The sequence below is a fragment of the Salvelinus sp. IW2-2015 genome, unplaced genomic scaffold (genome assembly GCF_002910315.2).
Source record: "Salvelinus sp. IW2-2015 unplaced genomic scaffold, ASM291031v2 Un_scaffold37, whole genome shotgun sequence".
NCBI lineage: Eukaryota > Metazoa > Chordata > Actinopteri > Salmoniformes > Salmonidae > Salvelinus > Salvelinus sp. IW2-2015.
Genome location: NW_019942507.1, coordinates 439771 through 458401, shown reverse-complemented (window position 1 = coordinate 458401; position 18631 = coordinate 439771). Strand labels below are relative to the sequence as shown.

Here is an 18631-nt window from a genome sequence, read left to right as displayed (position 1 = left end):
TTTCATTTACATTTGCATTGTGGGAAGACTAAGATTCCCCTTGGGTCTACTCCTGCCTCAGATGGATAATACAGTAAAATATTGTCAAAATGTTCAGAAAATACAAAAACCAACCAAACCATAAAAAATAGATTCCTGTTAGTCATGAATTCTGAAATCTCTGACTAGAACTTGAAAACATTTATTTTGTTTAGTGATTTGTCAAAACAGGCCACTTTCATGATTTCTCTTCTGCAACCCAAACTCTAACTTAAAGGGATAGTTCCGAATTTTGGCAATGAAGCCCTTTCTCAATGTCCCTAAAGTCCGATGAACTCGTGGATAGAATGTGTACGTGTCTGCGGCCAGAATGAGGGAAGTTAGAGGTCGTTTTGCGAGCCAATGCTAACTAGCGTTAGCTTACGTTCAGTCTTTGCTCGAAGATAGTTCGCATATGGTTTTCACGAGTTAATCTGACTCTGGGGAAGTAGATAAAGGGTTTCATTGCCGAACCATCTCTTTAAGCTCAAGGCTTATTTCTTTAACAGACAAATATACGGCCTAGGCCCATTCTAATGGCAGCCTGCTATTAGGTGGTAGTGATTCATGGTGGTGAGGAAAGTCACTTGTGGAATCTCTTGCTGGAGTCCTTGGCGTGATCCAGCAGTAGCTGACAGGGGGTAAAGTGGTTACCGTAAACCTCCTCATACCTCTTCATCTTCTCTACTAGCTTGTTGGCACCAAAGGTATCCACAAACCGGAAAGGACCTGAACAGAAAAGGTTTAAAGAGAAGGTTGAAACATGGTTAGTAGGATTACACTTTTAAAAGCATCATCCCATGATGAAAGCATTTTATAATAATATAGGCATATCTGATAGCTCAGTCTGAAATACTGAAATTAGATAGTGAAATTTTTTAGTCAAGTATGGCTCCACAAACTAAACAGGGAAGGTCAAAGAGAAGGTACAATAACACTCCTAATTGTAGCACAACAAAAGGCTCTCTGCCTACTGTTAAACCTGAAAAGAGTTCAACACCACATACAACACTAAAGCTGTTTATGCTCATGTCATGTGATCATCCTGTGTGTGTGGCTCAGCTGGTACAAACATGGCGCTAGGTAATGTGTTCAATTCCAACAGGGATTAGATACACATACTAAACATGTACACACTCACTGTACTATAAGTGGTATATAGCACAATATAAAGCAGGAATATTCAAATCTAGACGTCGAGTCCAGTTCCACTGCTGATTTTCATTCTTGTCCTTTTAGTCAGGGACTGATTTAGACCTGGGACACTAATTGGGGGCAGTTAATTATCAGAATTAATTATATAGAACAGAAAACCAGCAGTACTCTGTCCGGACCTCCAGGCTCATAATATATGAATACCCCTGGTATGGAGTGAACACCCACCTCCAAGGCAAGGGGGGAATCCCAGACCAAACACAGCTCCTATGTCTCCCTCCACAGGGCCGTTCAGGATCCCCTCCTGCAGACACATAACTGCTTCGTTGACGAACCGAGAGACCAGACGGTACTGGACATCAGAGTCTGAAGACCTGGAGAGAGAAGATACAGACAGGGTTAAGTGGTGGTGTGGTGAGTGTATGATCCTATGTGGCTCCATTGGTAACAGAGTGGAGCTAGCAAATGCAATTTTTTTTTTTTTTTTTATGCATTCAATGTACTTTAAGTTGCTTCAGGAGACATTTCCCCAGTGGTTACTACTCACACTAAAGGGTTTGGTGTCAGTTTATATTTCTCCAAGACGTCTCCAATATCGGGGTTGACGTCTTTGCTTTTGAGTCCTGGCGTATAGACGTAGCAGCCCTTCCCTGATTTGCGGCCTGTTGATTAAATTCATTGGGTATGAGATATACCAATGATGATGACCATGCATTTCCCATTTGCCACTACATTTTTCTTCAATTCCCCACGTCCTCTCTCTCCTTGCCTCCTCAAACCTCAATGGACGACAATATTCAAAGTCCCTCCCAACGCATTTTGAGAAAAAGGCAAAGAGAGAGGATGCAAAGAGTCGAGGAAATATTGATTAAGAAAAGAGTCTTCGTTTCAACGTCCTACAAACAAGATCATTTACCCTTGAATCCTTTCTCCACCATAGTCTTCAGCACCTCAACGTTTCCACCTCCGAACCTCGATCCGAATGCTTTGCCCAGGTCCTCAGCTACATGGGCAGCCACGTCAATGCCCACCTCGTCAGCCAGTGTAGCAGCGCCCACTGGGAACCCAAAGCCTGTGGTCAGGGCATCTAGCTTCTTGGGGTCAACTCCCTCCTGAGAACACACACAGCCAACATACAAGTGAATCTTTTTTGTTGTTATTATTGGAACGCATGCAATACCCACGCCAATTCAACATTGTATATGACAACAGAGTGTCCGTTTCCGAATACCCATACTTGCGTCTTTAAATAATAGGCTGTTTGAGTATGAGGGAAAAAATTGTGTTTTCACATTGTGATAATCAAGTATACTTTAAATGCCCGGATGTCATACTCATTTCGACAACAGATGATAATCTGATATGGGGATGTGCTACCGAAATGAACCAATAACGTGAAACAACGCAATCGCGCATTACAAATTCTCAGTATGCGAAAATGGAACATTTTATAGTATGTGAATAAATAAAATAAAAATTCAATGCACACTTCTACAATGCATTGGAAGAGGTGGGCTTCGAGTGGCGGGACCTAATTCTCTTCGAGTAGCTAAACAACCAAACTAGGCTACTTAAATTGGGAAGATGCCGAATAGCGAAGCTTCTGAGGTGGTGTTCAAACAGTGGTGGAAATAGGACCCAATTTTTCTACTTGAGTAAAAGTAAAAGACACTTTAAAAGAAAATGAGTGAAAGTAACCCAGCAAAATACTACGAGTAATTTGGTTTGAAATATACTTAAGTATCAAAAGTAAAAATCATTTCTTATATTAAGCAAACCACTCAATTTTTTTATTTTTTTTACGGATAGCCAGGGGCACAGTTCAACACTCAGACATCATTTACAAACAAAATTATGCGTTTAATGAGTCTGCCAGATCAGAGGCAGTAGGGATGACAAGAGATGTTCTCTTGATACATGCGTGAATTAGTCAATTTTCCTGTCCTGCTCAACATTCAAAATGTAACAAGTACTTTTGGGTGTCAGGGAAAATGTGAGGAGTAAAAAGTACATTATTTTCTTAAGGAATTAAAGTAAAAGTAGTCAAAAATATATATAGTAAAGATACCCCCAAAAAACTACTTAAGTAGTACTTTGAAGTATTTTTACTTTACGCCACTGTGTTCAAATGAAGACCAAGTTATTTTTGTGCTCCTTGCGTCGCAGGCTACATCTTTGAAAAGAGTAGTATTTTTTTTTATAACCAAAGTGGATTTCTGTTTTCTCATTGAAAAGTGTGTTCTCTTGGCCTTCCTCAGAGCTTTTAAAGTAAATATTAAACCATCTTTTGATTTCTGATTGTGTCGGTACCGGGGACTCGGTATGTGGATACGTTATTGATGTCATGTTAATCAGGCCTTTTGATTTCAACATATGGATTCATCTAGTTTTGTAAGCTAGGCTACCCATTTAATTATAGGGCGAATGTGATAGTCTGTCTATAATCAGCTTGAGAAGGTGTATAACCATTGCTATTCTAGTCAGAGTTTGGAGAAATTAATCGAATTGCAAATGAGCTGTCATCAGGCTGGTTAATATGATGCATGTCTGTTGAATTTGGAAAAATCTCCCTGCGCTCGGCCCCGCCCCACCTACTCAGCCAGTCAGGAGCAGCTACTGCGTTTCGGCCGTGGCATACTGCATACTTTTTACTAAACGGTACATGCTAAATAGTATGCGACGATGAATACATAGTATGCAGATTGATTGTACGCTAGTATGGGCATTCGGACATATCCAGTGTGTATGTGTGTGTGTAATAACACTAACCTGTAGTAGTCTCACTGCCTCAGCTAACATAGGAGCAAGACACCTGGTGGTGTAGAACCCAGGTCCATCCTGCAAACACAAATGATTATGGGCCCATGAAAAGCATATATATATATATATATATATATATATATAAAATCCATGTATTAGCATCATTATGCTTATCAACACGCTTAGGGAGAATACAGGAAGTAAGCACTAAGCAGAAGCTCACTCACCCCGACAACGATGATAACTTTGCCCTGCTTCAGGCCTACAGCTACAGCAGAGGCAGTGGTGTCTTTAGAGGTCTTATCTGTAGTGATGATCTCCAACAGCTGCATCTTGTCCACTGGAGAGAAGTAGTGCATGCCAATCACCTACACGAATAGAAAATACAACTTTATTTACATGTATCCATTTACACAAAGAACCGACTCGTGCTCTTAAACAATCTAGAAACCTAATACTCCACAAATGACTTTGTAATTTCGATGACAGGTATTCCTATCAACATTTGAGCTTTTATAATAAACAAATGTCTTTACAGTGTTACATATTAGTTTCCAGGGCACAACATGTGCTTCAAAAGCAGCTAGAATTCATATAGGCAGTATCTCAATCAATTTTCATGTGGTGCTCCTAAAATGTTAATTTAAAACCTTGCCTACAATACAGAAACAGGAGACAGGCTCGTGCCCCTATTGGCAGTACTGGTTCAGACAAGGCTTGCTTACTTACTTATACAGAGACGGCAACAACAAACAAAACATTCACACAGTACCCAGCCCCAACCACACAACACATGTAGAGAGGTTATTGTAGACAAAGGGATCCATAAGGGACACCCTTTTGTTAAACAGGAATGTTAACCCCATTGAACTCTTAGTAAACATACCTTTTCTGGCCTAATGCTAGCAGCAGCGATATCTTTGATGGGGAGAGCAGACGTGTTGGTAGCAAATATACAGTGAGGAGGGATCACCTGCGATCAAACACAAAAGTTAATTTAGAACAAACATCTAGTCCAATAAGAAATGCTTATTCATGTTGTGAGAAAACGCTTTCTGTTCCGTGCCCTAATGAACACAACGCTAATTTTAACATTCAGTGCTACTTACAGCTTCCACCTCCTTGATGACTCGGTGTTTGATGTTGATGTCCTCAAACACAGCTTCTATGACCATGTCAGCCTTCTCAAAGCCCCTGTAGTCCAACTGGCCAGTTAAGCTGGCCAGTGTGAAGTCCCTCTCAAATGACGTGATGGTTTTCTTTTTGGTTTTGTCATTCAGGCTGGTGAGGAAAGTGAGGGCAGGTTTAATCTCAGTACCTATTTACATTTTATGTTAACAGTCTGTCAAGAGTGATTAAGGCAGGTTCAACAACATTAATTTAGTCCCTTCAACAACTACAACTATGCTTTAAAGGGATAGGGAACCGGGTGACAGGTAGCCTACGGTTTAAGCGCTTTGGGCCAGTAACAGACTAGGTGAAAAATCTGTTTAGTGCCCAGGAAGGCTAATTGGTTTCCTTACCCTCTAAGCAGTCTATGGACAAGGTATGACAGCAATCCATGCTTTGGTTTAGTTTCCCCTGGCACTGTTTGGGTGAACTATGGCCGGTTCCCCAGACACAGATTAAGCCTAGTCCTGTACAAAAAAAATGGAATCTCTCCAATAAAAATGCTTCTTAGTCCAAGACCAAACTTAATCTGTAGGAAACCCTTCCTATGAGTTTAAACTGCAACCCTCCTCTCTGTGACCCCATATGCCAGACAACCAGGACATTGTGTAGCCGATGTAGAATCGATAGCTAGTTAGCAGTGACCTATTGCTCTCTGGTAAACCCACCCTTTGTAGACCTGCTGCTGGCCCCTGCTCAGGCCCTCCACGGTGGTGTCTTTCAGGACGGTGTGAATGCCCTTGTCCACAGTCACCTGGGCAATGCCTGCACCCATCAGACCTGCTCCCAAGATGGCCAGGTTCCTGGTGGATCAGGGATGAAAAACACATTGTTAGAATACAATAGATTGGAATGATTGTCGACCAAGGAGGATTTTTTAAATTACTATGTTTCCAGTTACCATGTTAACTCTTTACTAGGGCTGACCCCAATTAGTTGACTGGTCGATTGTTTGATCATTAGGCTGTTGGTTGACCGAGATTTATTTATGTAATATACACTACCGTTCAAAAGTTTGGGGTCACTTAGAAATGTCCTTGTTTGTGAAAGAAAAGCACATTTTTTGTCCATTAAAATCACATAAAATTAATCAGAAATACAGTGTAGACATTGTTAATGTTGTAAATGACTTGTTGCTGGAAATGGCAGATTCTATATGGAGTATCTACATAGGCGTACAGTGGCCCACTATCAGCAACCATCACTCCTGTGTTCTAATGGCACATTGTGTTAGCTAATCCAAGTTCATCATTTTAAAAGGCTAATTGATTATAAGAAAACCCTTCTGCAATTATGTTAGCACAGCTGGAAACTATTGTTCTGATTAAAGAAGCAATAAAACTGTCCTTCTTTAGACTAGTTGAGTATCTGGAGCATCAGCATTTGTGGGTTCGATTACAGGCTCAAAATGCCCAGAAACAAAGAACTTTCTCGTGAAACTCGTCAGTCTATTCTTGTTCTGAGAAACGAAGGCTATTCCATGCGAGAAATTGCCAAGAAACTGAAGATCTCGTACAACACTGTGTACTACTCCCTTCACAGAACAGCGCAAACTGGCCCTAACCGGAATAGAAAGAGGAGTGGGAGGCCCCGGTGCACAACTTAGCAAGAGGACAAGTACATTAGAGTGTCTAGTTTGAGAAACAGATGCCTCACAAGNGAAGCAATAAAACTGTCCTTCTTTAGACTAGTTGAGTATCTGGAGCATCAGCATTTGTGGGTTCGATTACAGGCTCAAAATGCCCAGAAACAAAGAACTTTCTCGTGAAACTCGTCAGTCTATTCTTGTTCTGAGAAACGAAGGCTATTCCATGCGAGAAATTGCCAAGAAACTGAAGATCTCGTACAACACTGTGTACTACTCCCTTCACAGAACAGCGCAAACTGGCCCTAACCGGAATAGAAAGAGGAGTGGGAGGCCCCGGTGCACAACTTAGCAAGAGGACAAGTACATTAGAGTGTCTAGTTTGAGAAACAGATGCCTCACAAGTCCTCAACTGGCAACTTCATTAAATAGTACCCGCAAAACACCAGTCTCAACGTCAACAGTGAAGAGGCGACTCCGGGATGCTGGCCTTCTAGGCAGAGTTGCAAAGAAAAAGCCATATCTCAGACTGGCCAATAAGAAGAAAATATTAAGATTGTTCTTTTGCCAGAGACACTGGACAGTGTCCAGCACAGTCACTGGATCTCAACCCTACTGAGCTGTTGTGGGAGCAGCTTGACCGTATTGTACGTAAGAAGTGCCCATCAAGCCAATCCAACTTCTGGGAGGTGCTTCAGGAAGCATGGGGTGAAATCTCTTCAGATTACCTCAATAAATTGACAACTAGAATGCCAAAGGTCTGCAAGGCTGTAATTGCTGCAAATGGAGGATTATTTGACAAAAGCGAAGTTTGAAGGACAGAATTATTTAAATTAAAAATAATTATTTATATACATTGTCAACGTCTTGACTATATTTCCTATTCATTTTGCAACTCATTTCATGCATGTTTTCATGGAAAACAAGGACATTTCTAAGTGACCCCAAACTTTTGAACGGTAGTAATATATATATTTTAGTACCAGTGAAAAGTTGACACACCTTCTCATTACAGGGTTTTATTTTTTAAATTTTAGAATAAGAGTGAAGATATCAAAACAATGAAATAATACATATGGAATCATGTACTAACTAAAAAAAGTGTTACACAAATCAAAATATATTTTAGATTCTTCAAAGTAGCCACCCTTTGCCTTCATGACAACTTTGCACACTCTTGGCATTCTCTCAACAAACTCCATGAGAAACGCATTTCAATTGACAGGTGTGCCTTGTTAAAAGTTAATTTGTGTAATTTATTTTCCTTCCTAATGCATTTGAGCAAATCTGTTGCGTTGTGACAAGGTAGGGGTGGTATTCAGAAGATAATCTTTTACCAAATAGGGCTATGGCAAGAACAGCTCAAACAAGCAAAGAGAAATGACAGTCCATCATTACTTTAAGACATGAAGGTCAGTCAATCCGGTAAATTTCAAGAACTTTGAAAGTTTCTTCAAGTGCAGGCGCAAAAACTCATCAAGCGCTATGATGAAACTGGCTCTCATGAGGACTGCCACAGGAAAGGAAGACCCAGTTACCTCTGCTGCAGAGGGTAAGTTCATTAGAGTTACCAGCCTCAGAAATTGCATCCCAAACAAATGCTTCCAAGTCCAAGTAACAGACACATCTCAACATCAACTGTTCAGAGGAGACTGTGTGAATCAGGCCTTCGTGGTCAAATTGCTGCAAAGAATCCACTACTAAAGGACACCAATAATAAGAAGAGACTTGCCTGGGCCAAGAAACACGAGCAATGGACATTAGACCGGTGGAAATCTGTCCTTTGGTCTGATGCTTCCAATTTTGACATTTTTGGTTCCAACCGGCGTGTCTTTGTGAGACGCAGAGTAGGTGGACAGATGATCTCCACATGTGTGGTTCCCACCGTGAAGCACGGAGGAGGTGTGATGGTGTGGGGGTGCTTTGCTGGTGACACTGATTTATTTAGAATTCAAGGCACACTTAACCAGCATGGCTACCACAGTATTCTGCAGCAATACGCCATCCCATCTGGTTTGCACTTAGTGGTACTATCATTTGCTTCTCAACAGGACGATGACACAACACACACCTCCAGGCTGTGTAAGGGCTATCTGACCAAGAAGGAGAGTGATTGGGGGGGGGGGGGGGGTCAATGAAAAGTACAATAAATGTAAAATGCACATGAAATGGATTCAGTCTTATGTCAGATTAACATTTTGTCCTCACCTTCAGTTTAATAATTCCAAACTGTTCCCTTTTCCTTGCTACCATGGTTATGCATTCCATATTTCTTCTGTAAGAAAAACTTATATTTCGCCCTATCCATATAGGCGAATTCCCACAAGTGTAAGGTGTTAAAGGTTAATGGCATGACCTTTCTGAAATTATGACATCAGCATAAATGTTTTGAGCTCCAAAGACGTCAGAGCTGCGTCTGATCAGTATTCTAATATTTGTAATACAATTTGCATTTCTCACTAATTAAAACATGAAAATAGCTATTTAACTAGTTTTGGGTCAAAGGTCATCACTTACTTCACAGGTCTCTCAGGGACTCCAAAGCGGTTCTTCTTGCATGCCACTTGGCCGTGGTAAAGGCCGATCAGCGCATTTGATTCAGAGGTCATTGCCAGTTTGCCAAAGTTCTGTAACAAAATAATAATTGTAAAATGTTTCATACAAAACCATTAAACTTATTGATAAGCACATTATGCATTTTTACGGTATTCATAATCAATCTAATCTAACTCAATGTATATTCTCTCACCTGTGCTTCGGCCAAATAGCCTGAATCTGGGCCCTGCTCCAAGCCAGCCTTCACACTCTGACGGGGGAAGAAAGGGGAATGAGAAGTCCTAAGTGTCTTTTAATAAAAACCAAGGTGTGAGTTAACCCAATCTGGAGCTCTGCATCTACTTTCAAAAACAGCTGCCACTTCATATCATTATCTCACTAAAATCATCCTCATCATTATTGAATGAATAAGTAAATGACAAATTCCTCCTACCTCAATGATTTTCAAGGGGGCAGGATACAGTCCCTTGCTCATCTTCATGACTTTGGCTGTGACAGTTTTGTAGATCTGTTGCCGCACAAACTCAATGCCCATTACGTAGTCTTGGACTTCTGCAGAGAAAGGAGTGAAAAAAAAAAACCAAGGTTGTATACATGCATAAAAACAAGACTGAAAGTGTGATGGTAACATATGGCAAGGTTGGAAAACAACAACCATGAGGCCTACATTTAAAAAGCCTGCCTTTGTTTTATGTAGATTATATACACAGGTGTGGCCAAATCCCCCATTTCTTCTAAATTAAGTTAACTTATTGGATTTCCAACATTGAAGAACTAATTTTATTTTTGTCAACTTAAAAAAGGCACACTATGCAGAAATTGCTCCGCCATTTGCCTTTTGCTAAAATTAGAATAATTCGCCTAACTTCAGTTTGTGACAAAACAAGCAAGTATAATGGAGAGAATCATTGTACCATCCTAAACCACAGTGAAATATCATTTCCATTACCAAAACTGTTGTATGTTCAGCTGTTTGAATCTTGTGTACAAAACCAAAAGTAAAAGATTCAAAAACTTCACTTAAGAATGGGAAGCATAGAAATAGTGCACATAGAATAGATCAACCGCTTCTTAAACAGATCTAAAACTCACATTTCTATGTGAATTTGGTCAGGTTGCCCAAAACGTCACATATTGCAGCTTTTAGTTTACAATTTTGATTTAGAAAATAAAGACAAATGGCATAGACAAAATTGTTGGCATTCCAGAGCTAGCACTCAGTTCTGCAGCCTTTGGCAAAGATAACGCCCCCCACAGGTTCTTCTCACATCCATTATTATTATTATTGAGCTCCACCCTTCTACTAGCAATTTGACCAATTAAACAAAAGTAGAGCTCTTTGGTAATACAGATCTGCTCCGTGTTTTTCCCGATGACCAAATTAAGCACTCAATGAAAATAACACCCTTTCTACAATCAAACATGGGGGAGGTTTGATGCTGTGGGGTTGCTTTGCAGCCTTTGTTACTGGGGGTCTCGAACGTTGGCTTGGCATCATGAAATCAGCAGATTATCAAGGTGTTTTGGAGAACGAAAACTGTGTCTCCATTGAAGGTTGAATCTTCCAGAAGAACAATGACCCCTAGGAATAGAACCTAGGAATGGTTCAAGAAGAAACGCTTCTTGAGTGTTTCTGTTCTGGAGTGCCCAGATCTGAATCACATCTAAAACCTATGGTAAAATATGAAAACAGCAGCTGGTGGAGGACACACCTCAAACATTGAAGAATTAGAGCAGTTTACAAGTAGAAAGGCTTGTAAACTGGCTTGCAAGCTCATTGATGGCTACAAAAAGCATTTATCTTGGACAAAGGCTGTTTAAACAAGTACTAGCTCCGGGGTGCCAATCATTTTGTCCTTGCCATTTGCCAAATTATAAACGTAACGCTGCAATGTGTAACTGTTTAAGGGAGCAACCAAATTAACATAGAAATGCAAGTTATAGATCTGTAATTCTCATTGAAAGCATGTCTAAGAAGCTGTAGATCTGTTCTGTGCGTGCCATTTCTATGCTTCCTGTTCTAAAGTTCAATTTTTTGTGTCTTTTACTTTTGGTTTTGTACACCAGCTTCAAACAGTTAAAAAAACAATACTTTTGGTTATTGAAAATATATTTCACAGCGGTTTAGATGGTACAATGATTCTCTACACTTTGGTTGCTTGTTTTGTCACATACTGAAATTAGGTGACCTATTAGAATTTTAGCAATAAGGAAATGGCAGAACGATTTCTGCATATTTCACCTTTAAGTTCACAAAAACAAAATTGGTTCTGCAATGTTGAAAATCCAGTAACACGGTGTGGATTAAAAAAAAATATATATTTTAATTTATTTTACAAGAAATATAGAATTATTTATGAAGGGTGCCAATATATTTGCCCACAACTGTATATTCATTCTTGGCATGAGTCTTTATTTTTGGGCACAATACCAAGTGCCATGTATATCTACATTGTATTTGGGTCTAATACTTACTCTGCATCATGCCTTTCTCCTTGGTGAGAGAGATCTTCTTGTTAACGATTCCTTTGGCACACTGTATGGCAACCTCCTCCAGGTACTCAATCGTCCTCTCCTCTGGATTCTTCAATCCAGGTCCTGGAATATCAAAAGGGCATAAATTAGAAGCATTTAGACACCTTACCTGAAAGTACCTGACCTGTAAAAAAAAGAGTTTATTAACCTCAATGAACATTTCATCAATAAGCTTTTATTTATTATAATATTGATTAAATTAGATAAGAGATTACTATACCTAGTGGGTCCACTAGCTGGTGGACCAGACCCATCTTCTTGGCTTTGTCTGCCCTGATGTTTCTTCCCGTCAGCATCATGTCAAAGGCACCGGGAATACCCACCTGAACACAACATATATTGATATTTATGACAACATTCCATTTAAATAAATAAAATATATATTTTTTTTAATCTGCTGACAACAAATCAAGAAAATCAAACACTGCTACAACAGGCAAATACAGTGCTGCAAAGCTGATCAGCTTAAGAATACTGTAGCACTCTGCAGTTGTCAGTGTGCATAATGTAGCGACTATGATTTGCTGTTGCACTGTACTAATATCAGTCAAATACTATTGTAGATCAAAGTTACTGTGCTATTCAGGTATGGTTTATGGATTTATAAAGTATTTCCCCAGATACTGACCATTTTAGGGAGTCTCTGTGTTCCACCAGCTCCAGGTAGAAGACCAAGCATCACCTCAGGAGTACCAAGGACAGTCTTTTTGCTCTTAGTAGCAATTCTATACTGGCAGGCGATGGCAAACTAAACACACAACACATTAAACACTGCATTTAGAAAATAACATAACTTGGGAGAAAAGGAACTAAACTCAAATTGGTCTTGTTAATTGAGAATTTTTTACATTTGTTTTGATACGTAATATTGGAATAATATGATGTACCTTAGGACTTAATGTCTGTACGTTATTGACCTTTGTCCCATCTATGTACATTTTGTATTCCTGATGCTCATGGTGATAAATCAATTTCCTTCCTGCCAGAACAGGATCTGGCACCTCTCAGTTTGATTGTTTCCTTCCGGAACCCATTTGCCAGGATCCGGTAACTCTCGTGGCACGATTTTTTGTGTGTGTGTGTTTGCAATTCAAATAAAAGCAAATCACAGATAATTCAAGTTGACTTCTCTGTAGTTCTCATGCGTGTAAAAAAACGTAATGTGAAAACGTGCCTGATATTGTAAGAATTGATTTGGGTTGGCCGGACCGGGTTTATGGTTTGCACAACATTGTAGCCTAGAGACCAACTCGTGGCTCTTGCTGTGGTGAGAGAGACACACAAGTCTTTCTAGGATCTCGCCCCCTCTCTCAGCTCTGATTAGACATGAGCCTGCAACTCATCTCTCCACCATTGCACTTTATTTTTTCCTTATTAGCATCATAGCCGTGGGAAGGGTGCTGTAGCACCACTGGTAAATTGAAATACATTTGCCAAAGATATAGAATTACTGCTGTCTGTTCAGAAAGAAATGTAATAATTCAGAATACTACACCGGGAGTAGGCCTATAATTTAGCCACGGAGAATTGAAAAAAATGTAATAAAAAAAGTTTCTAATTTTATTAAATAGTCTAGCTGTGGATTGTGTGTAGCTCAGTCACAAGGCATGTCTACAGTCGTGAACGTGCGGCAAATCTGTCAGTGAACATCATGTAGCGAAAACAGGCCTTTCGCAATATTTCAAATAGAATCGCGGGGGGGGACAGGTTAAAAAGCAAATGGATCCTGCTGAAAAGGGAAGACTTATGTCTGTAGGCTACTAAGTCATCAACTTCCAAATAGGCCTATTGTAAAACAATGCTGATCACGCAAAGTAAAAGAGAGATAAGCTTTTGGCACAAGCGCATCAGCCAATCGCCAGTGAGTGAGCTGCACATCGTTGGGCGAGTCAGTGAAACTGGAAAGCTTCTTTAGGACTATAATTTCCTCTTCATATTGTACATGTGTCTCCATACACCTAGGCCTAGACTATTGATGGAGTCAAGACAAGGTCGTTTTTTATTGATCTCAGATTGGCAGTGTCAAAGTAGCCTGTCATTCATGTGTTCCGGTACCTGAGCCCCCCCAGGTCACCACCCTCTAACTCACTTTTCCGTCATCTCCCCATTTCCAAATTAAGCACTGTTATTAGGCCAAAATAGTGTAATGGTAGCCACTTTGTTCACCTCTAAGCCTCCTCCTAAGCAGGGGCCATTGATGGCTGCAACAATAGGCTTGGGAGACTTTTCAATCCTCTCAAACATCTTCTGTCCCTCCTGAGAAAGCTTTGTGACCTCTTGTGAGGTGTTACAGGCCTGGATCATGCTGCAAAGGAGAGAAGAGAGAGAGTGTGTGTAGGGGGGATAAGAGTTAGGGTTGCAAAGCTACCGTTAACTTAGAAAAGTTAGCGGAATCTTCTGTAATTTTGGTAATCTATATTAACTTGGGTAATAGCGTTATTAATTACATAAATCTCATAGCGCTGTAAATAAAAAAAAATAAAAAAAGCAATTTAAAAACAACAATCATGAGTAGATAGACGGTCAAGAGACTGAAGGTTGATAAAGTTCATGGCTTGATTGATGTCAGCGGAGGGAGGTGGTCAAAGGGGAGAGCTGGGAGCAGGCAGGCAGCACCATCCATGCAGTCTGTGGCTTCGGAATTTTAACTTAATAATTCTACTACGTACTAGCAACTGGACTAGTAGCTAGCTACTCTTCACTACTGCCAAAATGCAGCACACACTTGGGTGATGCTGCAGTAGTCAAGAGACGCCAGAAAGACACCACACCTCAATAGTAACTCAGGAGTAGCCGTATAACATAGTCCTCCATAGAGTCATGGCCATCTATCATATATATATATATATATATACATACGGTACCAGTGAAAAGTTAGGACACACCTACTCATTCAAGGACATCAAAACTATGAAATAACACATATGGAATCATATAGTAACCAAAATAAAGTGTTAATCATATATATTTTAGATTCTTCAAAGTAGCCACCCTTTGCTTTGATGATAGCTTTGCACACTCTTAGCATTCTCTAGCTTCACTTGGAATGCTTTTCCAACAGTTTTGAAGGAGTTCCCACATCTGATGCAACACTCCATCACTCTCCTTCTTGGTCAAATAGCCCTTACACAGCCTGGAGGTGTGTTTTGGGTCATTGTCCTGTTGAAAAACAATTGATAGTTCCACTAAGCGCAAACCAGATGGGATGGCGTTTTGCTACAGAATGCTGTGGTAGTCATGCTGGTTAAGTGTGTGATTTATTTAGAATTCAAGGCAGACAATGTCACCAGCAAAGCACCCCCACATCAGACCTTCTCCTCCATGCTTCACGGTGGAACCGCATATGCGGAGATCATCCGTTCACCTACTCTGCGTCTCACAAAGATACAGCGGTTGGAACCAAAAATCTCAGATTTGGACTCATCAGACCAAAGGACAGATTTCCACCGGTCTAATGTCCATTGCTTGTGTTTCTTGGCCCAAGCAAGTCTCTTCTTATTATTGGTGTCCTTCAGTAGGTTTCTTTGCAGCAATTTGACCATGAACGCCTGATTCACGCAGTCTACTCTGAACAGTTGATGTTGAGATGCATCTGTTACTCTGTAAAGCATTTATTTGGGCTGCAATTTCTGAAGCTGGTCACTAACTTATCCTGTGCAGCAGAGGTAACTCTGGGTCTTCCTTTCCTGTGGCGGTCCTCATCGGAGCCAGTTTCATCATAGCGCTTGATGGTTTTTGTAACTGCACTTGAAGAAACTTCTTGAAATTTACCAGATCGACTGACCTTCATGTCTTAAAGTAATGATGGAGTGTCGTTTCTCTTTGCTTATTTGAGCTGTTCTTGCCATAATATGGACTTGGTCTTTTTCCAAATAGGGCCATCTTCTGTACACCACCCCTACCTTGTCACAACACATCGGCTCAAAAGCATTAAGAAGGAAAGAAATTCCACAAGTTAACCTTTAACAAGGCACACCTGTTAATTGAAATGCATTCCAGGTGACTACCTCATGAAGCTGGTTGAGAGAATGCCAAGAGTGTGCAAGGCTGTCTAGGCAAAGGGTGGCTACTTTGAAGAAACTCAAATATAAAATATATAAATGTTTTGTTATATATATATATATATATTACACTGCGTGTACAAAATATTAAGAACATCTCTTTCCATGACCGACTGACCAGGTGAAGTGAGGTGAAAGCTATGATCCCTTATTGATGTCACTTGTTAAATCCCCTTCCAATCAGTGTAGATGAAGGGGAGGAGACAGGTTAAAGGATTTACAAGCCTTGAGACATGGATTTTGTATGTGTGCCATTCAGAGGGTGAAGGGACAAGACAAAATATTGAAGTGCCTTTGAATGGGGTATGGTAGTAGGTGCCAGGCTCACCAGTTTGTGTCAAGAACTGCAACGCTGCTGGGTTCACACTCAAGTTTCCCATGTGTATCAAGAACGGTCCACCACCCAAAGGACATCCAGCCAACTTGACACAACTGTGGGAAGCATTGGAGTCAACGTGGGCCAGCATCCCTGTGGAATGCTTGACATCTTGTTGAGTCCATGCCCTGACAAATTGAGGCTGTTCTGAGGGGGGGGGGTGTATGTGCAACTTACTATTAGGAAGGTGTTCTTAATTACAGACACCTGTGATAATCTGAAGTACTCAAAAAGGCCAATAGATGTCATCTGATGAAAATAAAAAGGTACGCTAACCAAAATTCTTGAGTTACCTGGAAAACTGACAGTTTCAAGTAATATACCCTTCCTTAGCAACCCTAATCACAACACTTAGAACCTAGTACCCAAGAACCTTGCATAGTGCTGAAATACTTTATTCTAGACTAAAATGCAACATTTTCAATATTGTGTAGGCCTAGGTATCAGAACATCAAACAAGAATGAGTTCAGCATTTTGAGTACACAGCATGCGGGCCTAGGTGGCACCAAAGCTAATATTTTAAATAATATAATGTGAAAGGTGTGACTGACTTGATGTCAGCTCCTGCAATGAAGCAACCAGGCTTGGAGGAGATGAGGACAGCACTCTGGACTGCATCGTTGGCCAAGACCTCATTAAATACTTCTATCATCTCATTCTGCATTTGGACGGACAGAGTGTTGACCTGCAGACACATGGATACACAAAAGACAGATTCAGATTTCAGCCTCATGCATGAATTGAAAAATGTACAAAGGAAGACGCAATCATCCTCTTCATGTAAATTACTTTGGAAGTTGGGTCGTTCATCCGAATAACTGCCACATCCTCTTTGACTTCATAGTTGACATGGGTTCGGGCTGTGCAAAGAGAGCGAATATCTCACATAAAAATATATCAAATTAACAAACGCCATACTTTTATTAGGCTAATCACCTCTAGTTAATATCCCACTAACCAGTCTTTCAACTTACCTGACATAGCAGGTGCAACTGAAAAGGTACGACATGAGATATCTAAAAATATAAAACAAGAAAAGGGTTACATTTAATTCAGCTAGTTACAAAAGATAACAAGAAAACATACAGCTATCTATCTTAGGTGATATATGTGTCTCTGTATGGGAAGTCAAATAAGGCAAAACTTTATTTATTCTCAGCTTGGGGGTGTGATAACTCACGTCTAGTGTTGATGACAGACTCATGGTGGGAGGGAAATGTCTCTATGACAGGGTTCCCTAACTGGTGGCCCGTGAGTGATTTTATTTCCCCCCCCCCCAAGTTCTGAGCAACATTTATTTATATTTTTTATTGATGGACATAAGACTAAAAACACAAGAAAATAAGCTCCAATCAACAACAAAAAAATTAAATCTGTTCCAAAGTATTTCGACGCATAATAAAAGACATGACCATATACAAATGTAAGCAAGGTTTTAAATTGTTACATTTGAGTCATAATATTATATCTGTTTGGGCTTCTTGCAGTCTACAATTTATTTGTAATTGCTTCTTTGGAGGGCATAGGCCCACTCTCTTGGCAGCCAGGCACACCCACTGGAGAGCCAGCCCCAGCCAATCAGAATTCATTTTTTTAAATTTCAGCTCATGAAACATGGGACCAACACTATACATGTTGCTTTTATATTATAAATACCATACATTATATATATATATATTTCTTTTCAGTGTATATGATGATGCCTGCCTGCTCTATGGTTTGACCTCAAGACCCTGACCTCTCACCTAGATTCCCTAGTTACCACTCCATCAGTCAGGGACACGTTGATATTTTGTTAAACAATGAATGACAAATGGAAGCGTTTATTGTAACGTGTAGATGTGTTTAGACAACAAAATTGCAGGAAAAGTTTGACTTGACGATGAGTGAGTGATCATAGTTAGCTAGCCAACTAGGCTAACATTAGCCAGCTAACGTTAGCTAGTGAACTTTATTCATGTGACGAAGCTATCTAGCAAACTAATTTGCTCAGACGGTGAAAGTTTACTCCAGTGAACTTGTTATCTTCATCTAAATGAATAACAAATAGGTGTCTAGTAACGCTTTGTTGCTAGCACACTAAATGAATTAGCTAACGTTAACTAGCTGTCAGAAGTATACCAGTGGTAGCTAGCTAGCCAGCCAGGTTAGCTGCATCTCCAATAGAGACGCGTCTGTTTCCTAAACGTGGCTAAACCGTTGAAAGACAGTTGACTGTGGAATCAATTCCACACATTTCAACACAATTTTACCTGAGAGGACGTTATATCTCCTTGCTGTAATTCTGGAGAGTGCACCCAGGGCTCGAACACCAGCCATCTTGGAAGATCAAGAATACCGAAACAAACGGACTGCTGACAACCGGAAGACACATACTAAAGTGAGACAAAAGTCTGCTGTGCCCCTTGCAGACA

The 18631-nt window shown here is 40.3% G+C and overlaps 1 protein-coding gene across 1 annotated transcript; it reads right to left on the bottom strand.

The window, feature by feature from the left end:
- Positions 1-165: 165 nt before the first annotated feature.
- On the bottom strand, positions 166-18624 carry hadhab (hydroxyacyl-CoA dehydrogenase trifunctional multienzyme complex subunit alpha b). Its single transcript, XM_024135047.2, has 20 exons — positions 18470-18624; positions 17192-17233; positions 17007-17077; positions 16769-16902; positions 13946-14084; positions 12408-12527; positions 12000-12102; positions 11720-11842; positions 9678-9796; positions 9438-9494; positions 9206-9315; positions 5772-5906; positions 5043-5214; positions 4820-4906; positions 4161-4301; positions 3943-4011; positions 2090-2285; positions 1721-1835; positions 1402-1547; positions 166-747 (listed from the first exon to the last, which is right to left on the bottom strand). The coding sequence occupies exons 1-20, from the start codon at positions 18534-18536 to the stop codon at positions 602-604; spliced, it is 2292 nt and encodes a 763-aa protein (XP_023990815.1). The 5' UTR covers positions 18537-18624; the 3' UTR covers positions 166-601.
- Positions 18625-18631: the final 7 nt, after the last annotated feature.

Coding starts and splice junctions, on each gene's coding strand:
- hadhab (XM_024135047.2), bottom strand. CDS start 18,536: ATGGCTGGTGTTCGAGCCCTGGGTGCACTCTCCAGAATTACAGCAAGG. Junction 11,843..11,999: donor CCAGCTAGTGGACCCACTAG/GTATAGTAATCT, acceptor TTGATATTCCAG/GACCTGGATTGAAGAATCCA. Junction 9,797..11,719: donor GGAGAAAGGCATGATGCAGA/GTAAGTATTAGA, acceptor CTTTCTCTGCAG/AAGTCCAAGACTACGTAATG.